Here is a 25,260-nt window from a genome sequence, read left to right on the forward strand (position 1 = left end):
GGCACTCAGGGAGGGCTCCACGCCCTGCACAAGTGCCATTACCTTACTTTACCTTTTGATTGGCGGTAAAGTGAGTAGCCCCATTGCGGGGCTGCTTACCTTACCCAGGGGAAGGGGACAAAAGTCCCCTTCTCCCAAGGCACATCCCGCGGTAGCCTGGGGCGTGCAGGATCCGGCGGCAGCCGTTCTCGGTGCTGCCGAGCCTGGGCGTCCTGGGCAGCTCAGGATTGGGCTGTCAGGTGTCAGAGTAAAATTACATTCACATTGACACTGAACAAATTCTCCATCCTACCTTTACATTAAAAACCAATATATAGATATTTAAGTCATCATCCAATGAAACTGGAGGCTCCAGAGTTCAGTACTGAGTCCTTTGAGCTAGGCTGAAACAAGGGATCTAGCCCAATACATGGTGCTTTAAATAATTCTAGTAATTATTTAACTAGAAGTTGTGGAAAGGGATTGAGGCAGCAGTGACGTACCAAGGGAAGGTGAGGGGGTCAAATCCTGAGGTGCCCTGCCTTACTCGCCACCCCCTTTGCCACTCTCCTAACCTCCTTCAGAGGGCCAGGAAGGCTGCAAGTAGCATCTGTGTTCCCCCAGATGCCTTCTGAGGCCTCTGGGAGGCTTTTAACACCTGGTTTTTGATGAAAACCAAAAGTGGTGTTTTAAGGCCCTTAGAAGACCTTTTAATTGTCAGGGAGGCTTCCCCAGCCTTCAAAAGGCCACTGAAAACCAGAAGTGGTCATTAAAGGCCCTCTGGAGGCCTCAAAAGGCCTTAAGAGGGCTGGAGGAGGCTGAGTGCCACCTCTTCCAGCCCTCTGAGGCCCCCAATGGGGGGTGGCATTCTGCGGTCCTGGCCATGGGCACACAAGGAACAAGATTGCCACTGTGAGGCTGGAGTGATGGAGTCATGGAACAGTTGATAACGGCTCAGCTAGGAAATGAATCCTGCATTCATATGATCCATCATCCTCTCTCCCTTTTTCTCCTTCTCTTGTGTGCTCAGCTAATGAGAAGCATTTTGATTTCATCAAACCACAGTTTACTGTAATGTCTGAACAGGCAAACTAAAGCCTTTGGGGCTCAACTTCCTCAGAAGTTTGGCAATGGCATATGATGTCACTGAACGTCCAGAGATGCTACCCGCACAGCCATGGAAGGGATCCATACAGCCCCATGGACCCCTTACAGAGAACACCGATTACCATCCTTTTTTTTTTAACCTCTAGACCAGGTCTGGCTGAACAGGGAGAGGCATGGCACTCCGGAACAAGAAGTGCCAGTAGCGCCGGGAAACGCATTCCCACTGCGCAGCAGTCGGCACTTTGAGCACCGCTGCTCTAGACAATAACTATATCCTAAATTATTTTAATTCAGATCATCGCCATCAACAACATGAAGCCATTGTCTCGGTGCATGCTTGTCTCAGTAATCATTCTTACTGGTCTCAGACATGTTAGAATTTCCTTGCCTTCTCACCATACCCACGCATAACACATTTTCTAAGATGAATGGGTTTCACTAGTATAGCTAGGTCAAGGACACAGGTACATTCATCAGAACTATATCCCAAAAAGAATTGCTCTAGTTTTCTTACAGTAGCAAATCTCCCCAGCTCTCTGCTGCAGTGATGTTATCAGAACACTTGAATCCAAAATAATATCTAAACATACATTTCCTCAGTTAGGATAGATAGATTACTATTGGAAGGACTGATGCCTTCCAGCTGGTTCTGCTGAAAAGCAGTAATTCTCCTTTCTCTCCACCATACTGGGAATGATCTCATACCGAGACAGATAGGCTTCTAGTTTGCTTTGCTCCTTTGCTTGCAGGCTTCTGGATTACTGCCACTCTGGAATTCTGACTGTATGACAGTGGTGATGTCAACAGGACTAGAACCTGGAGCTGGCCAGGCCAGACAGTGGGTGAACTGCTAGGCTGACTCCATAGCCCTAAAAGTGGTGGGTGGTGCAGGTTAGCCAAGAAACTTGTGATGCTTCTGTGCCCTGCTACTCTATCTACACATGGGTGTGATCCAGAGGCCTTTACATCATTGTGGGTCAGAGGATGCTCCTATTGATCAGTGGGGGGCAGGAAGCACTTCCTGCTGTTAGTACACTTGAAGGGTATGGGAACCCAAACACATCATGGAAGGCAATGCAGAGCTTTGTCCCAGGATCTCTAGCAATCTGTTGCCAGATTTGGTGCCTTTATATGTATATAAAGATGACAAAAGTGAGTCAATGTATTCTTCCTCAACCTTGTTTGCAGACTTCAGCTGTTGTGGTAATTGCACTTTCCATATTTACTCTTCTTTGCTTTTCCAGTCCTAGTAGCAGTTGCTCTCTGTTCTCATCTCTCATGTCAGAATAGACAATGGTTCATTCTCTCAGCTACTCCCTGAGATTCTCTAAGTAGGGTTTCCAGCAAAACTTCTTGTTTTGTGGAAACGGGTTGCCTAGGAAGGAGTGAGCTATTCTCCAGCTGACTTGTTAACTGCTTATACACTTTGTGGGCCTTCTCACCCAGTCCCAATTAGTCTTGCTGGGCTATTAGGTCAGCTTCTAGCCACAGGTCAAATGAATCATAGAGTTGGAAGGAACCTAATGGTTGATCTAGTCCCACCCTCTGCTTATAGCAGGAAATCCTCCTAGAGCATTTCCAACAGGTGCTTGTCAAGCCTCTGCTTGAAGATCTACAGTGAAGGAGAGTCCACCACCTCTCTTGGCAATCTGTTTCGCTGCCAAACAACCCTTACTGTCAGGAATTTTTTCCTGATATTCAATCGGAATCTCTTCTCTTGCAGTTTGTACCCGTTGGATCTAGTTCTACTTTCAGAGGCAGTTGAGAACAAATTTGCCCCTTCTTCTATATGACAGCCCTTTGAGTATTTGACGAGACCTATCATATCCCCTCTCAGATTTCTCTTCTCCAGGCTGAACATACCAAGTCCCCTCATTTCCTCATAGGGCTTGCTCTCCAGCCCTCTGATCATCCCTGTTGCTTTCCTCTGAACCCACTCCAGTTTGGCTGCATCTTTCTGGTGAGGTGCCCAGAATTGGACACAATACTCCAGGTGAGGTCTAACCAATGCAGAATGAAGCAGCACCACAACGTCTTGTGACTTGGAAGCTACAGTTCTACCAATGCAGGCTAAAATTGCATTCGTCTTCTTTGCAGCCGCATCACACTGCTGACTCATGTTCGTCTTGTGATCTGCTGCAACTCCAAGATCCCTCTCACATGTCGTGCTGCCAAGCCAGGTATCTCCCATTTTATACCTGCATCTTTGCCTAACCTTGCAAAGTGCAGAACCTTGCATTTCTTCCTGTTGAACCTCAGGGTCAAATGCAAGGTGCTTCACTTAGGCAAAAATAATGAGATTCTCACCACTTCAGCCACAGCTTCCAGAACCTCCTTCATGTTTGCTTTAAGGTTGTCCTTCACACTTGTATAAAGTTCCTCTGCAAATTGCTAAAGTCACATCTCTGTCTCCTGGCAAGGTGCTCTGATGTCTGGTAGGAGTGCTATTATTTGGTCCATATTTGCTCACTCACTCCTGTAGTTGTTCCTAAAGGAAAGAATATATCATTACTGACATCAATTTCACATACTCCTCACTTTCCTCAGTGAAAGAGCAATGTTACATGGTTTAGTTTCTCTTGCAGAAAGTGCAAAGAGCGCTCTTTCAATTTATATAAGATAAAAGATGCAGCAGTGGGAAGATGAGATGTCAAAGAAGAAGGTCATATAAACAATTTTTTGTACTGCTGTGGTGGCTTTTAGTAATCACCTTTGCATTGTTGTACACGGATTCCAACTCAATGCAGCTGCTGAGCCGTCAGCTCCTTCAAAGGAGCTCTGTATTTTACCAGAATTTATAAAATACATGCCAATTATGCTTCAAATCCAGTCACCAGTTCCATATGGACCACCTATTGTGCCAGTTCAAGGATTTATGGAGTCAAAAAGAAGCATCTCTGTTTGAACAGAGCTTCATGAAACCTCAATTCACATGTGGTGAAGATGGGTTCTGGATGGGTTTGATCCATCCACAACATTAATGGTGTAGCTTGTGTCAAGTGGTGGTGGAGAATAGCAGACGTGGAGTACCCTTCAGCCCGAATCTGTTGCTGCTTCCTTCTGACCTGCCATGGCTTTTCTGGCATTTCCTACCCACTCAGCTTTGTCCTTCCTCATGTGGTCCTTTTAAACTTTTAAGCAGCCACTTGCAGGAAGAACCAAGGTAAGTGGCTGCTTTTTTCCCTTTTTTGGTCAGGTGGCAGCAATGGCATTAGGCCGCAGACCCAGTTGGGCCATCCCTGGTTCTGGGAAACACTTTCTCAGATATCTCAAGGAGCTGACCAAATTGAGAATTGTACAAGGATTATCTATCGTGCTTCCCCAGATCTGTTTTACGATTGAGCCAGCCTTGGGTTCAATTGAAGATGACTGCAAAACACCATCTGTCATAGTGCTGATATGAGAATTCACCCAACAATGTAAATATTCAAAACTTCCTCAAAATCAGGTGGTGTGATGGGAGTAACTTGTACATCAATGATTCTAAAGCACAAATATGTTCTGCAAATATATAAAGTCAATATGGAAAACAGGTAAATGCAGTGCATCTCAAAACCACAATGAAGTTATTTATTATAATCCTCCCTTTCTCCAAGGAACTTGGAGGAAGCACATTTGGTTCTAACCCCCTAATTTTATCCTCACAGCAAAGCTGTGCGACAGTCAACTGTAAGCATTATGGGGCTTTCCAGCCAGAGGCCAATTCTCTATCCACCACACCAGGTTTGCACCTCAACTTGCTGAAATGAATTCTTGCTTCTCTTAAGAGTGAGAGGCATGCTATAAATTATTTGGGCAAGTGCCATTGAATAAAGTGATTGATAGACAATATGGAAAGTATTAATTATTAATTAATTTGCAAAGTATTAATTTGCTTGGTCTTCTGCCCTGAACCCCAGTGGGTGATATTTAAATAAGCAGATTTATAAAAAGACATGGTAAAGTGACAGCATAAAAAAGGAATAAGCATATGAACTGCAGGCGCTTGAGTGTCTAAGCCCCTGGCGCTCACCATCTAGAGTCATGTAATATTCATTGACTGCTTTTACATTTACATGCTGTTTTTGGTAACAGTTCTTTAATTGACAAGACTGGCCATGAAGAAAAGAGAGAACGAAGGAAAGAAAATGCATTCCTATCATCAAGTCTACAGCCATGTAACTTTTTTTGCCCCTAAAATATTCCCATATTCACAGGGAATGCGGCATTTTCATCCACTATAAGAGTGACTGAGTACCTTTGTGTTCTCACCTTCAGCTCACCTCCATGCAAAACTCATCAATCTTGCACACAATGCTTCATTCCACAAACAGAATAATTAGAGTTTTCACATGACTTCTGGGACAGGTGAACAACATACATATTTTCAGGCTTTAAAATTCAATTTAAATCGAGCCCAAGGAATTCTGAAATGATAAGCCTTGTATTGCCTCTGTTGGGTTTTTGTTCAAAGGCTATTTCTATTCTTTGACTGTAAAACTGTCCAGAGGAGATACTGATGAAGCTGTCTTTTGGAATCTTGAGTATCTGTTACCATGCAAGTGGTAGTTTGTCTGCGGCCCAGCAGTGACATGCAATTTCCCAAGGATATTCTAATGACAAAATTCTTTCCTCTCTTGTTCCTGTTGGATTAATGTAATCCAGGTCTACTGGATTCATTTAACTGCCTGTCATTTGTATTAAAAGGATCATGTCAACTCTTGTTCACAAAGCTTTTCTAAAGAAGAATTATTTAGTAGTTTGAAAAGTCAGGCTTAATATGTAGTTTGTTATCTTCCCCCTTTTGCTCAGCCATGATGTAAACATCCAACTAGTGGCCTGGCAGCTAAATTCCTGGCTAAGTTCCAGTCCATAATTTGCTCTCTTCTGTGCCTTCTGAGTTACTGAGTAATCTGTCTCCCAAATTACCCTGAGAGTCTGTCCTACATCATGGATGCCAGAACCACAGAATGTTTTCTGTACCAAGGTCACGTGGAATGTTTTCCCTCAGCCCCACTTCCAAAATATTGGCTATATCCTTTTTTCCCTTCATTCATACTGCTGCCTTTAGGCCCCTCAAGATGCAAGGGGTATGCGCGTTTACACTCTTTTTCTCTCTTCCTATGTACAAAAGCCAGCCTCACCAATAAGTTTCCAAACCACAAAGAAAACGTTGCCCTGGATCAGGATCAGGGCTGTGTTGATATTCCATACCGTACCACTGACCAACCACAGCTTATTCATCCTTAAGGATACAGGCTTATCTAAGGCATAGGTGACTGAATAGCAGCTTGAGCACCTGCTGCTTTCATTTTGGAAGTAAACACTTTGTCCACCTTCTTTGCCAAAATGACATGCACAGAAACGCATTCCTCTCCACAAAAATCTACACTTGATTTACCCCTAATCCAGCAGTTCTCAGACTCACAGGGAGTTTGAGAACTGCTGTAAGTATGTGCAGGGGAGTGGGAGCAGGAGGAAGGCAGCAACACGATCCTCAGGATCGTGTTGCTAAGGGGGGGTGCAGGGACTGACATGTACTTACCAGTCCCTGCTGCAGCCTTCCGGGGGTGTGGGGAGTCCTATGCAACTCTCCGCAGAGTTCCCCATACTGTAGAAAGTGAAAGCAGAATAATCACATCCACAAAACCAGAAGTGGGGCACGATTGCTCCGCTTTCACTTTCTAAGGCTTGCGGAGCCCTGCAGAAGGTCGCACAGGGCTCCCTGCATCCCTGGGAGGTTGCTGCAGGTTGCTGCTAAGGGCTCCCCCCTTAGCAATGTAATCCTGGGGATTGTGTCACTGCCTTGCCCCTGCCCCTTAAGGGGGCAGAGTCCAGGGCCCTCCGGCTGGGGCATTGTGACGCCCCAGTTTGAGAACCACTGCCCTCATCTCTTCTTGTATTTCTCATCTCTAGAAATACATCAAAAACCCTCAATAGCTTAAGAACGGTCTTCTGCCAGGTAGATCTGGTTACCTGTAAAGAGGTTCTGCTTCATGTGCATGTTGGAATAAGGCTAGGCTCAACAGAGCAGTTACCAGCCAAAGGAGATGCTCATCTACCCAGGCTACTTGCAGCTTAATAAGGCACAAGAAAACTTAAGGCAAACAGCTTCAAAGTTTAAAAAGAAGTTTGCTTACAATTCCATGCAAGTTCATACTTGCACTTCGTTATATCTGAAGTTATCAGCACTTAGAAGACCAGGAGCCCAAGATAGCTGCTCCTGGATGCATGCACATATAATAAAAATAACAACTAAAAGCAGAGAAATGAGAAACACACATCTACACAAAAGGGAGCAGTGGCATCATTGGGGTTTGCATCACCCAGTGTGGGAGGCCAGCACATCAGCCTATGCAGTGGGCAGGGCAACACCCTAGGTGGTGGGCGTGGCAATGTACCATCGCCCCGCCGCCACTGGTTTTTTGGTTGTGATAGAACACAGATATTTTGATAAAACACAGATATTTCAACGCAGTTTGTTTCATTGCATTCTGCATGAAATTACACATTGATTGATGTATAACATGATGGTATTATTCCTACAAATTCTGATTTTAGTGCTTTTGGTCACTAGTGGTGTTAGCCCACCCCTCCCTCCCCGGTGTCAACTTACTAACACATTACTGCAGCGGTTCTCAAATTTTTAGCAGCAGGACCCATTTCTTAGAATGACAATCTGTTCAGGACCCACCAGAAGTGATGTCATGGTCGCAAGTGAACTCATCAAGCAAATTAAAATAAATAATTGTATTGGCAACCTTCAGTCTCGAAAGACTATGGTATTGCGCTCTGAAAGGTGGTTCTGGCACAGCGTCTAGTGTGGCTGAAAAGGCCAATCCGGGAGTGACAATCCCTTCCACACCGGGAGCAAGTGCAGTCTGTCCCTGGTCTGTCTCCCTGGCTATGGGCCTTCCTTCTTTGCCTCTTAGCCTCAGACTGTTGGCAAAGTGTCTCTTCAAACTGGGAAAGGCCATGCTGCACAGCCTGCCTCCAAGCGGGCCGCTCAGAGGCCAGGGTTTCCCACTTGTTGAGGTCCATCCCCAAGGCCTTCAGATCCCTCTTGCAGATGTCCTTGTATCGCAGCTGTGGTCTACCTGTAGGGCGCTTTCCTTGCACGAGTTCTCCATAGAGGAGATCCTTTGGGATCCGACCATCATCCATTCTCATGACATGACCAAGCCAACGCAGGCGTCTCTGTTTCAGCAGTGAATACATGCTAGGGATTCCAGCACGTTCCAGGACTGTGTTGTTTGGAACTTTGTCCTGCCAGGTGATGCCGAGGATGCGTCGGAGGCAGCGCATGTGGAAAGCGCTCAGTTTCCTCTCCTGTTGTGAGCGAAGAGTCCATGACTCGCTGCAGTACAGAAGTGTACTCAGGACGCAAGCTCTGTAGACCTGGATCTTGGTATGTTCCGTCAGCTTCTTGTTGGACCAGACTCTCTTTGTGAGTCTGGAAAACGTGGTAGCTGCTTTACCGATGCGCTTGTTTAGCTCGATATCGAGAGAAAGAGTGTCGGAGATCGTTGAGCCAAGGTACACAAAGTCATGGACAACCTCCAGTTCATGCTCAGAGATTGTAATGCAGGGAGGTGAGTCCACATCCTGAACCATGACCTGTGTTTTCTTCAGGCTGATTGTCAGTCCAAAATCTTGGCAGGCCTTGCTAAAACGATCCATGAGCTGCTGGAGATCTTTGGCAGAGTGGGTAGTGATAGCTGCATCGTCGGCAAAGAGGAAGTCACGCAGGCATTTCAGCTGGACTTTGGACTTTGCTCTCAGTCTGGAGAGGTTGAAGAGCTTTCCATCTGATCTGGTCCGGAGATAGATGCCTTCTGTTGTAGTTCCAAAGGCCTGCTTCAGCAGGACAGCGAAGAAGATCCCAAACAAGGTTGGTGCAAGAACACAGCCCTGCTTCACTCCGCTTCGGATGTCAAAGGGGTGTGATGTGGAGCCATCAAAGACAACAGTGCCCTTCATGTCCTTGTGGAAGGATCTGATGATGCTGAGGAGCCTGGGTGGACATCCAATCTTGGGGAGAATCTTGAAGAGGCCATCCCTGCTGACCAGGTCGAAAGCCTTCGTGAGATCTATGAAGGCTATAAAGAGTGGCTGTCGTTGTTCCCTGCATTTCTCCTGCAGTTGTCTAAGGGAGAATACCATATCAGTGGTGGACCTGTTGGCTCGGAATCCACACTGTGATTCTGGATAAACGCTCTCTGCAAGTACCTGGAGCCTCTTTAGTGCAACTCGGGCAAACAACTTTCCTACAACGCTAAGGAGAGAGATGCCACAGTAGTTGTTGCAGTCACCCCTGTCGCCTTTGTTCTTGTACAGCGTGATGATGTTTGCATCCCTCATGTCTTGAGGTACTCCACCTTCTCTCCAGCAGAGACAGAGGATTTCATGCAGCTCAGTGATGATGATCTCTTTGCAGCATTTTAGGACTTCAGCAGGGATGCTGTCTTTTCCAGGTGCCTTGCCAAAGACAAGGGAGTCCAGGGCCACGTGAAGTTCTTCTAGGGTTGGTTCACTGTCAAGCTCCTCCAGCACAGGCAGGCACTCAATGTTGTTCAGCGCTTCTTCGGTGACTACATTTTCTCTGGATTATTCTCTGGATTCTCTGGATTAATTATTAATAAATAATTAATAATTAAATTAAAGTAAAACAAATAAATAAGGGGAAGCCAGCCCTGTTCCACCAAATGAATTTCTCTGTAGCCTGCCTGCAATACCCTGCCCCCCCCCCAAAATCAGTAAGATTTTCAGCCCTGCCCAATGCCCAGTTCAGTTTACGTTCTTATGTTTAAACCACGTCACTGTCAGGATCCACCTGGCTTTACAAGTGTAAAAAAAGAAAAAAAAAATTCACCTTACTAGCTGAAGCCTCTGTTTTTATCCTTTCTAGTGGGGGGGGAGGGCACTGCCTTTTGGAGCATTTGTTGAGCTCCACGTTCCTCAGCTTGGGACCATTCTGGTGGCCTTGCACTCCCCTTTGCCTGACCTGACCTGAGCCAAGGCATGTTTGCTTACTTGCAAGTAAACACTTAGTTTTGCTTTCCATAGGGCTCAATGCATTTGTCAGCTTGGAGGGAGGGACTTCCTTCTTGGTGTTTTTGGGGGGCTGCGTTCATCAGATTGGGACCATTCTGGTGTTGTTGGATTCCTTCCAACCTGCCCTTTCCAAATGACTAAAGACTGCGATTTTAGCACATGAACCTCTCAGTGCACGTGTCCCCCCTGTGCACATTACCCAGTGTGGCCCGTACCTCCCTGCACCCCCTTAGTGATGCCAATGAAAGGGAGTCAGGAAAGAGGAGAATATATACTCTGAGGAAGAGGAAATCACCACCCTTTACAATAACCACTAAAAGGGAACAGGTGCAATATTACTTCAGAGGATTAAGGGAGGGCACCAGGATACAGGTCTCTTGTTATCTGGTGTGCTCCCTGGGGCATTTGGTAGGCCGCTGTGAGATACAGGAAGCTGGACTAGATGGGCCTATGGCCTGATCCAGTGGGGCTGTTCTTATGTTCTTAGGATTAGATTCTGCCCTCTGTGGTATATGCAACCTGGTGCTGCAATTCCCCAAAAGTATAGGAGCAAGGCTTGTTTAAGAGTGTATATGGGCTAGAGCAGGGGTGTAAAATATAAGGCCCATGTGCCAAATGTGGCCCCTGTTATAATTGAGTTCTCTCAGCTTGATAACCGGGCTCTCTCCTATTTTGAAGATACAAACAAGGTTTGCACATTTTCTCTTCTACAGGGTGACCCCAAAAAATCAGAACCCATAAAAATTTTATTAAATCCTACAAAGGTCCAGTAAATTTCAAAATGTCTTTTCCTTGGTTGACCAAGACATATTGGGGAAGATTATTGTTCCAATATTTCATGCACAAAGTCGACTTGTATACCCTGAAAGAAAAAAGAAGAAAAATTAAAAGTAACAGTTTTATTCAAAGATTTGTGGGTTCTGTTTTTTGGGGGGGTCACCCAAATGTATAATTTGCTGTATAATTGCAGCTAATGAGTTTCTGTGTGAGAAACATAGAAACTTTCCCATGTTCTGCCAAGTTTCTGATTTGTTAACTGCTGCTGTGTCTACTGGGATTTTTTTAAATTGCTAATTACTAATTCTAATTACTACTTAAATTGATAAATATAATTTTATTGCAAATTATCTTTATGTTTTTATATACTTGTTAGCTGTTTTGGGACTACCTAGTTGAAATTGAAATTATTCAGTTTCCTACTTCCCACTCTACTACCCACCCCAGTTGCCCAAAAGGCAAAATTTCTTCTCTTTGCCTCCACCCAAGGCTATGCAATTTTTAAGGACACATCCAGCAAATCTGTTTTCAATACCGAGTGCTGGGTATCAAGTTCCTAGGGACAAAATGCTGCACTAGGCACCAGTGGCCGCCTCCAATGGCATGTTGGGTGTTACCACTAGCTCTGCTACTGAGAGATCATTTATAAGCCTCCCTGATGGGTTCTCTGATTGGATGGGCAGCACCCAGCCTGATACCCATGTCAGTACCAAACCTGAACCCAGGGACTTGTTTGTTCTTCTCTGTAAAGAACATCCACTCCACCTTCCTCCTCTACATCCCTTCTTTCCATTTGCCTGTATTCCACCCTTCCTCCCTCTTACTGAGAGGCATGCACCGTTTGGAGAGAGGCTTTGCCGCCCCAAGTGTATTGCAATATATGAGATTGTCTGGAAGAGTAAAAGGAGAGGGCTCTGAAGCTGTTTTACAAAGCATGTGGCCTCCAGTATAGTCGAGTGGAGTGTTTGATCTGGGCACTGTGACTGAGAGGAAAATGCTAAAGCCCTGCAGCAAAAGATCAAAGGGAAATTCTCTGAGCTAACTTTGTTGTTCACGCTCCTGCAGTTAAATACAAATGTGAAGCCTGAGCTAGCCCCGCATGTTTACCAACTTTTCACAGTGGTGACATCTTGAAATTCAGCAGAGACAGGCTTACCAATTGGAATTCTGTGCCACAGTGAAGATTTATGTATGAGCATTGTGAATGTGTTGTACTGCAAAGCCTAGAGGGGATTCAGAGCAAATGGGTTGTTTGGGGGTACAGCCTGCTGCATGATAAATACTGTAAATGCACTGAGTTAAGACAATGACTTTGCTAGTAGGTGCAATATTTATTCTAGTGAGCAGACAAGCCTCTTGCTGTGGTTTCTCATTAAGAACAAAGACAGTTTAGATTTCCCACCCCTTCTCTGCTGCTTACATGAACACGAAGACATGTGCCAAATGCATTAAAAGAGAAGGAGGAATGAAATAGGATGCAACTGCTTTTACCCTTCCCCCCTCTTTCTGTCACAAGGCCAAAAAAAAAAAAGTCTCTTGCCTTCCACCTTTCTGAAATGGCCTCATTCATGGTCATGGCCTCAAGGGTACAGTCAGCTGGTACTACCTTGAGAGCAACTATTAGTATTCAGGCAACTTGGAGGTCTTTGCTGGCTATTGATATTACTCGGTTGTAAATGGACTGTTATAGTATCCCCCTTTATCCTCTTATAAATAATGGCTAAAAGTACAAAAAGTGTTACTGGTTGAAGAGCTGGTATGCACTCAAAAATAAATCAGAGGACAGAAGGCCAGACTGTAGCTGATGCAAACACACACGCAAAATTTCATCCACAGATATGTCAACCAGAAATGGGATAATTGTTGCTGTCAGTTGTCGTTCCACTCATATAATGCCACACAATTAGTGGTGTAGCTAATGAAAGTGTAGCCCAGTGCTGAGTGCAAAATGATGCCCTGGAAGTGACATAACTTCTGGAAGTGACGTCGCACCCAGACTTTAAAAAAGTGAAAAATGGAGCAGTGGCATAACTAAGGCATCTGCTACCTGGGGTTAAAAATGTTGTTATACCTCCTCCAAATTTAATTTATTAAGTAAATTAAGAAATAAAGTTTTCTGGTTAATTGGTCATAACTTTTAATAGAATAGATATACCAGCGCAGTTCGTTTAATTGCATTCAGCATTAAGTTACCTTTCTAATGATATATAGTACCATTATATTATTCATACATACCAAGGTTCTCACAATTTTGGCCACCAGTGTCAAGCTCAGCTTGTTGCCCCCTAAAGCTTGTTGCCTGGTGGATTTGCCACCCCCTGCACCTCCTTAGCTATGCCACTGCCACACATTTAATTACGTTTTGAGCAGGTGTAGCATGGGAGCTAAGAGACAAACTTGCAAGTGAATGCTTTCCCAGGTCAAATCTCACTTCTGCCCTATCAGGAGGTGGGCTTAGGCAAGTTACTCCCTCTCAGGCTCAGCTCTCTCTGTAGTTACCATGCAGGGTTGTTGTAAGTCTTCCATCAAGATAATACATGTATAGGACTTTGCATGCTGAGGAAGCATTACATGCACATAAAGTATTATTGTTGCTTTCTAGGCAAAAAAAGAGCAGTTGAGGGTATAGGTGGCATCTTTTTCATTTTTCTCTTGCAGTAAAGCTTCATAAAGTTTTTGAAAATCTTTTGAAAATCTATTTCTGGCAGGTGAGAATATTTTTGATTTGCTGCAAGAATGGTGATAAATGGATCTTGAATAGAGAGATAACTGTGTCCAATTTCATCATCTCTACTGTAGCTAATATAACAAGGCTGTTGGCTTTGAGACAAAGGCATCCCCAGTTATTACAACTCTTTCAATATTGGTTCAGTTCCTTGCCTCAAGGAGTTAAAGAAGTCTTCCCCACTGCTTTTCTCAAAAGATTCTTGGGTTCTACCTTTCCGCCAAGCTTTTGATGTGTGAGCTGCTGTTGAAGAATTTATTCTCTATTTTAAATCTATTGCTATTGTTAAATTGCTCTTTTAAATCTGATTCTAATGTATGTGTTTAGCTGCCTTCAGGTAAAAATAAATGAATACAGAAAATAAAAAAATGTGCAGCAGTTTCATTTTTTCCCCCCATGAGTCCAAATATTCAACTTTTGAGCAATTCTGTATCTTGCAACTGATGGGCAGGGCCAGAATTGGGAGATCAGGCACCAGCAGAAGGTTAACAGGCATTGGGTTGGGCTGACCCCTGAGGGCCCCCCCATGTGACCACAGCACTCAGCTGCACAAGTTATGATACCACTACTACTTCCTACCTTTTTCTTTTGGAGTTGGGCTTCCACACAGGCTTCTGCATTTTATAGGAGTCTCTGGGATTCACCAGATTATGATATTTCCCTTTCCCTGCTGTTTGCCTGGTTGCTCCCCTGTAGTATAGCTGGGATAGTCCAGAGAGGCCTGTTTTCCTTTTCTTCCTGTCTATCCAGGAAAGTGAAGAGCAGCAATCTCACTTCTTCTGGTTCATTGAGAAAGAGAAAGCAGGGGGTGGATCCAACTATCCACACCCTGCTATCCAAGCCTCCTGAAAAAGTTACAAGGGGTCAAGGAATGCTCCTATCTCAACATTGCTGGGGTGCTGAGACAGGAGTGTCCCAATTTTCCCCATGTAACCTTCTCTGCAGAGTTCAGGTAGGGGAATTGTGTGTACATGCATACCTAGTAGGGACTAACAGAAGTCTTTCAGCCCAATCCTATCCACACTTTCCTGAGAGTAAGCCCCATTGACTCTAATGGGACTTACTTCTGAGTAGACAAGCATAGGATTGGGCTGTTTGTGTCTAAGGACTCTGCAAGACCTGGTGCTGCTAATGAGTAAAAGTACTAACTGGTTTGTTCAAAAGATGCAAAATAAAAGCAGACCTGTACTAGTTTAGGCTTCAGAAGGTTAGAATTATTCATTATCTTCTGTCTTTTTCTTGACTCTGCAAATTATAGCCTATCATATTTCAGAAATCTCAATTTTCTTCCCCTATCCATGATCAAATTAATTGTAACAAGAATAAAAAGTTCAAGCAAAACATGGTTAGAAAGTTTTATTTAATATTTCAAAGCTCAATTCTGATTTTTCTGGTAAGAGAAAGTGGAATTTTTAGTACTAAATTCTAGCTGATTTTGCAGTTTTCTTCTTATTTGGAGTGCTGCTTTACACAATTATTATTATATGAACTTCATGGCATTTGGTTGTTGTAAGCTACTATTGGAGCCAATCATGCTTAAGAAGGTGGGTAGTTGCAAATGATTATATAGATAGGAAATGTGGAGTCTGTCAAAATTTTGTGGTTATGTAAGGACGAGATGGAGTGTTCTATGCCTTTTTGGTAGAAGTCATATGAATTAGGATGGACCAAATTTGGGGTGAGGGAGAGAGAAGGGTAAGGAATTGTCATTTTGGGGCTTGAGTATAATTATAAAATCAGGATAGACACATTGAATTGGCCAGAATATTTTTGGATACTGATTGTTTTTAAGTGTCTAATTGTTGACAAATATGGTGTAACCTTATGCTATATGGTTAGGATGGACTATAAATAAAAATGAGTAACTAGAGAGCATCCATACAGGTACAGACATTCATGAGTCTTCAGTAAGCCATTAAAAACTAATAAGTGTTATTGCATTCATGCAGTGTTATTATCCATGTTGTTGGTCTGGCATTTTAGAAAAGTATACTTATGCTACTGTTTAGTATAAAGATGCCTGGCCTCATTACCATAACTTTCCAACTGGGTGATATTACTTACATCTTAACAGAGAGGAAAAGTCCTAGCTATTTCCCAAAGGTGAAGCATGGCTAACTGTTCATTTGTCCCATAATATTTCTAAAATATAAGAAAACAGGCAATTTTCTCCTAAAGGAAAAAAAAAATTAATTGCTGCAATAGTAAATTTCAGAGGAGGAAGAGTCTTTCTCCTGCTCCCTTTGAAATGCTCTTGCATTTTATATGTGTTGATATATCACAGTGTACTTTTTCAGTTGTTCGGAGAAGTTAATGTGGAAAAGAACTTTCAGGTCATTCATAAGAACATATATTTAAAGATGTTCATAGAGAAAGCATAACAAGATCAATTATATTTTTCATCAGCCCGCAGTAGAAAACTATTTGGGGGGAGGGGTGTGCTCAAACACTTAAAATGCTTTGTTTTGTGCCTAAAAAATATACTGTACTAAGTATTTTTCCTCTCCTTTTTCTTTTGTTTAGATTTGTGATAAAGAATGGCATTATTATGTCGTCAACGTTGAATTTCCAGTAGTTACCTTGTACATGGATGGCACAACCTATGAACCGTACCTTGTTACTAATGACTGGCCTATCCATCCATCCCACATAGCAATGCAACTAACTGTGGGCGCTTGCTGGCAAGGTAATAGCACGCTTCAAAAAGTGTAAATTGAGATTTTAGGACTTTTGCTGTACACTGAAAACCTCACCAGTCAAACAAAGTTCAAGCTCTTTCTTGTGCTTCTCCATCATGTTTTAGCACTATGATTCTGAGTATAGTTTCTACATTGATCTTGCAATGGCAAAGATCTTATCTTGAGCAGTCAGAGATGTGTAGACTGGCGTGCACTGCAGTCGTGAAGAATTGTAGGTCTTGTGCCTGCAGCACGCACAGTATATCTCTTTACTGCCTTACTGTGTAATAAAAGAAAGCGGTTCCTTCATGCTTGGGTGCCACTGGTTTTAGAACTGCAGACCGTTTCAACCCTGTTGACTCACCGGTCTTTTGTTACCAGTGGTGTCTTGGGCCTAACCCATTCCACTTTCCAGCACCAGGGCAGCCGCAACACAGCTCCGAGGTAAGGGAACAAATGTTCAAGACTGCCTACCCAACACAGGAAGCAGTGCATACCCTATAGGCACAGCAGCACAGACACTGGGAAATTGGATAGGATTGGGCCCTTGCTTTATAAACCTCTAAAATCTGCACCTACTTCTTTAATCAGAGCAATCAGCGCAACTTATTCTAACAAAAACCAAGTTTTCTACCTTCTTTTACCTACCTACCCACTTTATTTTGACCTACTTTCCCCATTTCTTTAATTCTTGTCTCTACTTCTTATGAGGCTTAAGGCGCAATCCTATCCTGCAGTGGAAAAGGCAAGCCAGAAAGCATATTTATGACCCTCCTGGGCAGACGAAAGGACTTGCGCTGGCTCAACTCATTTCCAGGATTGCTCCCTTAGGCTTGATCTGTAGCCTACCTTTTCAGATATTAGCTATGCCTTTGGTTTCTACCATCCTGAATCATTGTCAGCTTCACCCATCAAGCTGATCCCACTGTGACTCCAGGAACTATCTGTCTTATCTGATTTGCTTGTCTTATATGAAGAAATTGGACCAACATTGATTCATCTGTGTAATCTTTCTTTTCTTTCTTGGCTGTCTGTTCTTCACTAAATAATTTGCAAAGGGTTTAAAAAAATGTTTTCATTTAAATTTACGCTGCAAAATTACTGGCCTTCCAATATTTGGGGAATATTGTCTGTGAATTTCCATATCTGTCTGTTAGCAGAAGGGTCAAGTCAAACAATTAATTATAGTCCAGTCTATTTTCTGCTTCTTTTGTGGTCTCCTTATGGTATTTCCATAAGAACACTAAATATGCAAGTATTAAATTATCACACATTTGAAATATAGGACTTATTTCTGTATACATTTTGGCTGATCTTTTTTATCTGAGGCCACTACTTCTAGGTTAACAATGTAGGTTTAATTTTTGTCCTTTTCTATTGCTTTAGAGCCTTTGATTTGTTTCTTTACCCTCACTTTATATTCATGTTTTATATTAGTCATTAATTTTTTATTAAATAGCCACAGCCCAACAACACTAGTAGTCCAACATTGCACTCACAGAAGAACAAACAAAAGAAAATTCCTCACATTGTGTGTGTGTGTGTGTGTGTGTGTGTGTGGCATTACTACGATTTAACAATCCATTCTCCTGCACCAGTTTGATTCAGCCAAGGAGGTCATTCCATTCCTGGATTCTTTTCTGAGGGTGCCATTAAAACAGTTGTCTTATAGAACTATAAGGCTGAAGGGGGACCATAAAGCCATCAAACACACACACACACACACACACACACACACACACACACACACACACACACACACACACACACACATACACACCCCCAAGGCAGTGTCATCCTACTCTCAAATTAATCAGCAAAACCCATGAAGCAAACTTATGAAATGCACTATTACAGACAGCCTGTAGTAGAGATTACTTTTTTTCCCCCCAGAGAATTCATAATGCTAAAAGGTTTCACATTAAAAAAATAAAATATTGGAGCTAGTGACAACTTTTGGACTGAAATAAATTTTCTTTTTTGACCCCAAATATGCAAAGTATGATGTCAAATAAAACTTTGAGTCCCAACTGGTGTGAGGTGATTTTCAGCTCACAGTCTCATAGTTTAATTGACAGCTAAAAAGCCACTCACTTTCCTCCCACAGAGTTCAACCTTTTTTTTTTTCATTCAGTTATCACCCACTTCTACCTCTTCTGATTTTATCATTTTTCCCCACAATTCCACACTGTTCTCTAATAGCATGTTTTTAATGTGTGCTTTGTTTTTCACATTCAAGTAATACACAGGTAGGTAGGAAGGTGTTATTTCTTAGATTGTATTTTGTATTGATATTTTCATATTGTTAGATCTTATGACCAAATACAAGTGCTTCATGGATATATCATTCATATATTGTGAGTGAGAGAGAGACAGTGGGTCCATATTTAGCCAACTTTCTAGTGCCGAAACAGGTATGCCAACAGGGTATGCACTGCATCCTGTGATGGGGCAGCAGGCATGGAGACCACCTCAAGATAAGTGAATATTTGTTCCCTAACCTCTGGACAGTGTTGTAGCTGGAACATTGGATAGGATTGGGCCCTTATGTATATATAGACCCATAAAAATAAGAGCCATGAGTTAAACAGTATACAAGTAGTCAAAAGCGATAGAGAATATTATTAAAGCAATGCACATACACACAGAAAAAAACCCCTCTGGTGTACATGATTCTCTGAGAAGCCAAATGAAGCTACCTTTCCATCTATATATCTAGTTCATTGCCACTGGCTGATAGAAATCCAATTTTCTTTTGTTGATTTGACAAAAAATACTGTAATCAAGAAAATGTTCTACATATCAGTGTCTTATTTCCTTTAACTCAACTCATTTCTACAGTTGAAAAATGTCTAACTGTACAAATACCAGGTCTGATATAGTTCTGAACTATACAAGGTACTGAGCCTTGAAAACTTCAGTAGTGCAAAAGGAATTGTACTGCAATACTAGAAAAGAAGTCTCATTCATTGAGAATGTATGGAAGAAACTGCATCACAGAATGTTTTGAAAATAGTTAAGTCATTGAATCACTGAACTTAAATTCAGAATTTGAAAGAACACAGCAGCATTTTGCAAGACTTTCAGAGATTTTTTTCTCTTTCATTCTTTTTAACCCCCATAATGTAGTATGTGTGTGTGCATATACAGCTTCGGCAGAAATAATTTGGCTACAGTCTGCTAAAAACAGTAATAAAAATGAATTCGTTCACTCAAGCTGCTGTGGTAACAAAAAAAATCACTCTGAAACCTCAAGAACAAAAGTCATTCCCAATGCATTATTACGAACTGCAGAGGAAGGAACATCATTTTCAGAAATTTAAGCCTTTCAGATAAGACATTTCATTTCTTGCCTGAAAAACGCAAACTGTTTTGATATTGGCTGCGTTCTGAACACATCCCAGTTTAGACATGATGAGACAGAGAAGTAGACAGTTCTACAGCAACTGCATTTTAAGTATACTTTTTGTAGGTTGAGCTCAAATAATGCTATATGTCTCTTTCAGGAATATATCATAAAAGAGACTGAAGGGAAAATTTTGCTCACAAGTTAATGCGGCTTACAGTGTTTCTGTGCAATAGAGCCTACTTTTATCTTCATAACATCTTTCATAACACATTTCTAAGAGTTGGAAGGTGTTATCTGCTTAACCAATTCTCACATAACTTAGTTTGGCCTTCTCACATTTTGAATCAAACACAAACATCAACAAAAGAGCTTTAAAGATGCATCCTTTTTCACTTGCTGTGACAAATGTAAGCCACTGTGCACAATCTCTTATCAAACAGTTCTTTCAAATAGGGCAGCAGTAAGTTCTTGCGGGGGGACTAAGGGTGCTGCAGGGACTGGTATGTACTCACCAGTTCCTGCTGCAGCCTCCTGGGGGTGCGAGGAGCCCTGCGTGATCCTCCACAGGGCTCCCCACCTCCACAGAACTGGTACTGGAACTGGAGTGCAATCGCTGCGCTTTCACATTTAGAAGGCTGGGGAGCCCTGCAGAGGTGTATCTAGTTCAGACATGCTTCCAACAGGACACTCTTTCTCAAGAAAAACTAGCATCCACTAGAAAATTAGTACATATCTGTTAATTCAACCCAACATGAAATAAAAGATGGTCACCTGCCTAAGATGCATCCAGTGGTGTAGTTAAGAGGGGGCAAGGGGGTACATTGCCCTGGGTACTACTACTTGAGGGGGTACCAACCCACATCCCTGACAGCGCACCTGAGATAAAAAAAAGCAGTTGATATCCTCCAGGAGGCCTTTGAAGGTTCCCCTGGGCCTCTGAAGGCCTCCTGGTTGCCTTAGAAAAGCACTTTCAAAAAGGCATCTGCAACCCAGGGGTTTTTTAAATGAGGGGATATACATGAACTTTTAATTCTCCATTATAATTATCTTTGAGCCTTTGAAATAAATTGGAAGATAGGCATGTCCCTGTAACCATTGTGATGTACAATAATGCTTGCATTCATAAAAGCAGTGGGACAAATAAGGAATTGCATGTTGTCTGCAGTGGCATATCTAAGGGGGTGCAGGGCATAGCAATTGCACCAGACAAAAACCTTAAAGGGGGGCAACAAGCTGAGCTTGACACTAGTGACAAATTGTGAAAACCTTAGTATGTACGAATAATACCATCATGTTATATATGATTGGAAATTTAATGCAGTGTTTTTCATGCAGTGTTTTTCATGCAGTGCATTAAATTTAATTTAATGCAGAATGCAGTGAAACAAACTGAATTGGAATGTCTGTATTCTATCAAAATAGTCAGTTAAGCAGAAAATGAAAACATAACTGCCTTATTGAACAAAAAGTGGATTTGCTTAACTCAAAACTGACCTATGAGACTGATTGTTCTGAGAGCCAATGAGGTGTTTTTATGATACAGCATGGAACCAATAAGGTGTTAATATGAGTCATCTCTCATTTCCATGTATCATAATACAGTTCCCCCTGCTAACTGGGTAAAGAGGCACTTTTCCAAGTGGTGCTCCTCTTATATTTAGCAGGAGGAGAATAACAGTCCCTCTTCACCCCAACATCGTGTCTCTAACCAATAAGGGGCACACTATTTATTTATCTACTTGATTAAATTTGATTATGTCATGGAGGGAGTAGTCCCAAAATCTTCTTTGATTCCAGTTAGCAGATAGATGGGTTAGCTATGCCACTGGCTGGGGGGAGGCGGCAGACTAACTGGGTGGCAAGCTGCTTTGGGGAAGAAGTGAGATCCCCCCCCCCATTTTTAAAAATCCTGGGCATGATGTCACTTTTGGTTGTGACAACATCCAAGGCATCATTTTGAGCTTGGCATTGGGCATGATCATTAAGCTACACCATTGTTGTCTCCCATATAACAGAAGTACAGTGCCAGTGAGAAAACTGTATTCCATTCTCATAGGAAATATGCAGCAAAAGCAGGGAATATTCTAAATAATAGTATTGGCCAGAATAGGGGGGAGAAAGCCTTCCTTTTTAATATTTCCAGTTTCCAGATAGTACAATCAAAAAAAGTTTGATTATTACACAGCTATATTCAGTCCATACGTTCTTTTTGTTCTAAAAGAAACCATTATATTTGTGAATATGGCAGTGTCCCTCTTTAACAAATTGAAAAGTCTTCCATTATACCAAGGTTTATGGGTGCTCCATTTTGTCATTCATTGCTAGCAATCATCGTGTAGCAAGGCCAGTTTTAGAAGTAAGCGAATTATAAGACTTGGTGCTCTGCCTAGCCCTTTCCCCCACAGACGTCATCTGACTATCTTTGAAAACACAAACTCTCCATTTCATAGTTTCCCCCTCAGGATCCAATCTTTTCTATATGTATAACTCTTTACCTCCTGTCACTATAGTGGTGACACAAGTTAATTACTGTCAGAAGGTTACACTTCAATTTACCATAGCTGAAAAGTCATTACTTCCAATACAGCAAAGCCATTTTGGTATCTTGGAGTCATGGTGGGGGGTGAAGTAATTAACACGTGTCAGTTTCACAGTAGATTCAAGTGAGTGGTCTTTCAGACAATGGCTGTTAACAAATTAAGCAACATTATAAAACAATAGATGTAATTTCATTTTTTTCCTCCTCAGTCTATTCCCAAAGTCGAACCTTAATTCCTTAGTTTAAAAACTCATCCTTCTTTATTTTTTCTGACCATGCAGTATCTAACATCCTATAGTCTTATCAAAGAGGGATATAAAATATGGAGAAGATAATGAAACCATTTCTGTGATGGAATGTGTGGATGGTTCCATGGAGTCTTAGCTAGCTCTTTGGTAGCTTTCTTCTTGCTGAACAATATGTCATAGAATCAATTAACACACAGCAATGTGTTATGCATAGCAGTGTGTTATGTTCCCAGTAATGTTATATGCACTTTATAGACATTTGAGTCTTTCAATAAAAACAGCAAATCTTAGGATATCCCATAAGAAAATGAGAACTTGCATAGAGAAAGTCACTTTAGTAATCCATCCATCTACCCAGTACTGCTTCTCCAAAATAAACCTGGACTTTATTTATTAATTTATATTTATAATTATAATATAATAATATTATACTATTTATAAAATTATTTATAAAAGCTGGTGCTCAAGGTGGTTTACAGCAAGGTCAAAAACATACATAGTAAAACACTCATTAAAAACAATACTTGAAATCACAGTGACCTAAAACAGCAGATTAAAATATAAAACTATTGGGTAAATCATAGATTAAAAAGTCCACAGTCCCTCTCTCTTAATATCCACAACAATCTGAAACCTTCCCTCATTCCACCTAATACCAAAAACTATTTGGGGAAAAATAAAGGTTATCAAGCCTTGTTGGAAAGTGTCCAGGGAGGGAGCTGAATTATATTCACCAGGACTGGTATTCCACATTTGGGGACCCACTACTGAGAAGGCTCATCCTCTCACTGCTGCCCCCCTTTCTTGGCGGGGACAAACAAAGAATCCCCCTCAAAGATCTCAGAAGATGAATTGGTCGATATGGGAAATGGCCATACACTTCAGATATTCTAACCCCAAACTGTGAAGGTCTTTAAAGATTAAAACCAGCACCTTGAATTGGGCCCAGAAATGAACGAGTAGCCAATGTAGCTGATGGAGCAACGGTCCAACAGAATTGAACCACTGAGCTCCTGCAATCACATGGGCTGCCACATTTAGTACTGACTGCAATTTTGGGAGCATCTTCAAGGGCAGCCCCAGGGAAAGCATGTTGCAATAGTCTAAACATGTCACCAGTAGATGGTCCCCTATGGGCAAGTCAGAATGGCAAAGGTACAGTCACAGCTGGCACACCAAATGTAGCTGGGCAAACACCTACTGAGAGGTGCAGCAGGACCAACAGGGATGCATTCCCCCTTTCCAATATCTGGCACAGGTAATCAAGCAGGGTGACCAAAGCAGTCTCTGTCTGGCCTGAGGTCAGATTTATAGGAATCCAGATAATTTGTTTTATCCAGAACCCTCTGGAGATAGGCTGCCACCACCAGTTGAACCACCTTGCCCAAAAAGGAGACATTTCACACAGGGCCAAAAGTTATCTAGCATCGTGGGGTCAAGGGAGGAGTTCTTTAGAAGGGGTAAAAACCCCTCTCTCAGTGATGCATTCACCACCTCCCCCATCCATTCATCTAGTCTCCTCTGGCAGATCTAATAAACCATGCTCCAGAGACATCAATTGACCCAAAGAGGAGTCCAAGATACAGTGAATTTGACCAATTTTATCTGCAGTGTGCTTGCCCAAACTCATCACAGCAGGCTGATGTCATCACCCATGTTGTGTTTATTGAGATGTGTGTGCCTGCTATGCTCTATTATTGTTCAATTAGCAGTATTCATTTCCTTACCATAGATTGTGATATGTGTATTTAAGAAAAAAAATTATACATTGGAATTCAATACTTTGTGCTTCTGTTTGTCTTTTCTGATATAACATTAAGGTTGTAATTCTATGTACACTTCAGAATAAGCGCCATTGACTCAACGGGACTTGGTTCTGAGTAAATGTGGATAGATAAAATCAGATGAGGTACCAAACAGATATGACAAATAATTCTTACAGACCAGTCCTATCCCCCCCCCCACACTGGTGCACCATAAAGGTGCATGCTGTATCCAGTGGGGGGGGGGGTCGAGAGACTTCGGAAGAGAAAGGGGATTTAAATCCCTTTATCAATTTATAAGCCTCCCACTTTGCAGTGGGTCTCCTTGAAACTGCACCAGCAATTTTGCCTGCACAAGTCCAAGGAAAGGAGGGAAGCACAGAAGCTGCTGCCTCCCCAACCCTGATTTCTCACCCTTTTTTGCCCACTCCCTTTCCAATTTCCTCCCCACCTCCCGTGCTGTCTTATCTGCTCCAGTGGGTAGCCAGCAGTACAACAACACATGTGGAAAGGTTCTGGCTTTCCTGCTGGCACTATTGAAGCGTGGTTTAGGATTGCTTTGCAGTACTTAGAATTGACGGAAAACATATTCCGCCAATGGGGCAGCCCAATAGGATTGGGTTGCCTGTGTTTATAGAGTGTTAATCATTAGTAATTGAAGAATTCTGTCAGAAAAGTATTCAGGAGGGCAGATATGTGTGCATCTTGTTGTATTCAAGAACTTTATCGTACAATATCTTTCTTGGCAAAAGTAGGGTATTCACTCAGTTGCTCAAAGTGTTTTTTTATGGCAAGTGGGGGAAAAAAGACCATCTGTGTGTCATCGCAAAGCTGATGAATTGTCACCTTCCTTGTTCTTTTTTTCTGTTGTTCTAAGTAACTGTAAATGGTTGTGAAGTTCGGCTGCATTTGCCTGGGCTCAGGTGGTGCACCAGCACTGTGGTTTATCATTAATTTTTATGATGCAGGTGGTTTTTGTCTTCTCTGCTGGTCCTATAAATAAGCTTCAGTTGGACTGTCTCTTTTATTTATGCTTGCTATCTGGCTGAAGCTGCCCAAGTG

The 25,260-nt window shown here is 42.3% G+C and overlaps 1 protein-coding gene across 1 annotated transcript in view; it reads left to right on the top strand.

Annotated features, from left to right (window-relative positions):
- The window catches only part of CLSTN2 (calsyntenin 2), a 429,960-nt gene that overhangs the window by 367,147 nt on the left and 37,553 nt on the right, over nucleotides 1-25,260 (top strand). The window contains exon 9 of the mRNA XM_066620198.1: nucleotides 16,145-16,307. Within this exon, the coding sequence (XP_066476295.1) occupies nucleotides 16,145-16,307 (163 nt within the window). The remainder of the gene's footprint in view (nucleotides 1-16,144; nucleotides 16,308-25,260) is intronic.

Source organism: Tiliqua scincoides, chromosome 3 (assembly GCF_035046505.1).
Source record: "Tiliqua scincoides isolate rTilSci1 chromosome 3, rTilSci1.hap2, whole genome shotgun sequence".
In the NCBI taxonomy this organism is placed as follows: Eukaryota; Metazoa; Chordata; class Lepidosauria; order Squamata; family Scincidae; genus Tiliqua; species Tiliqua scincoides.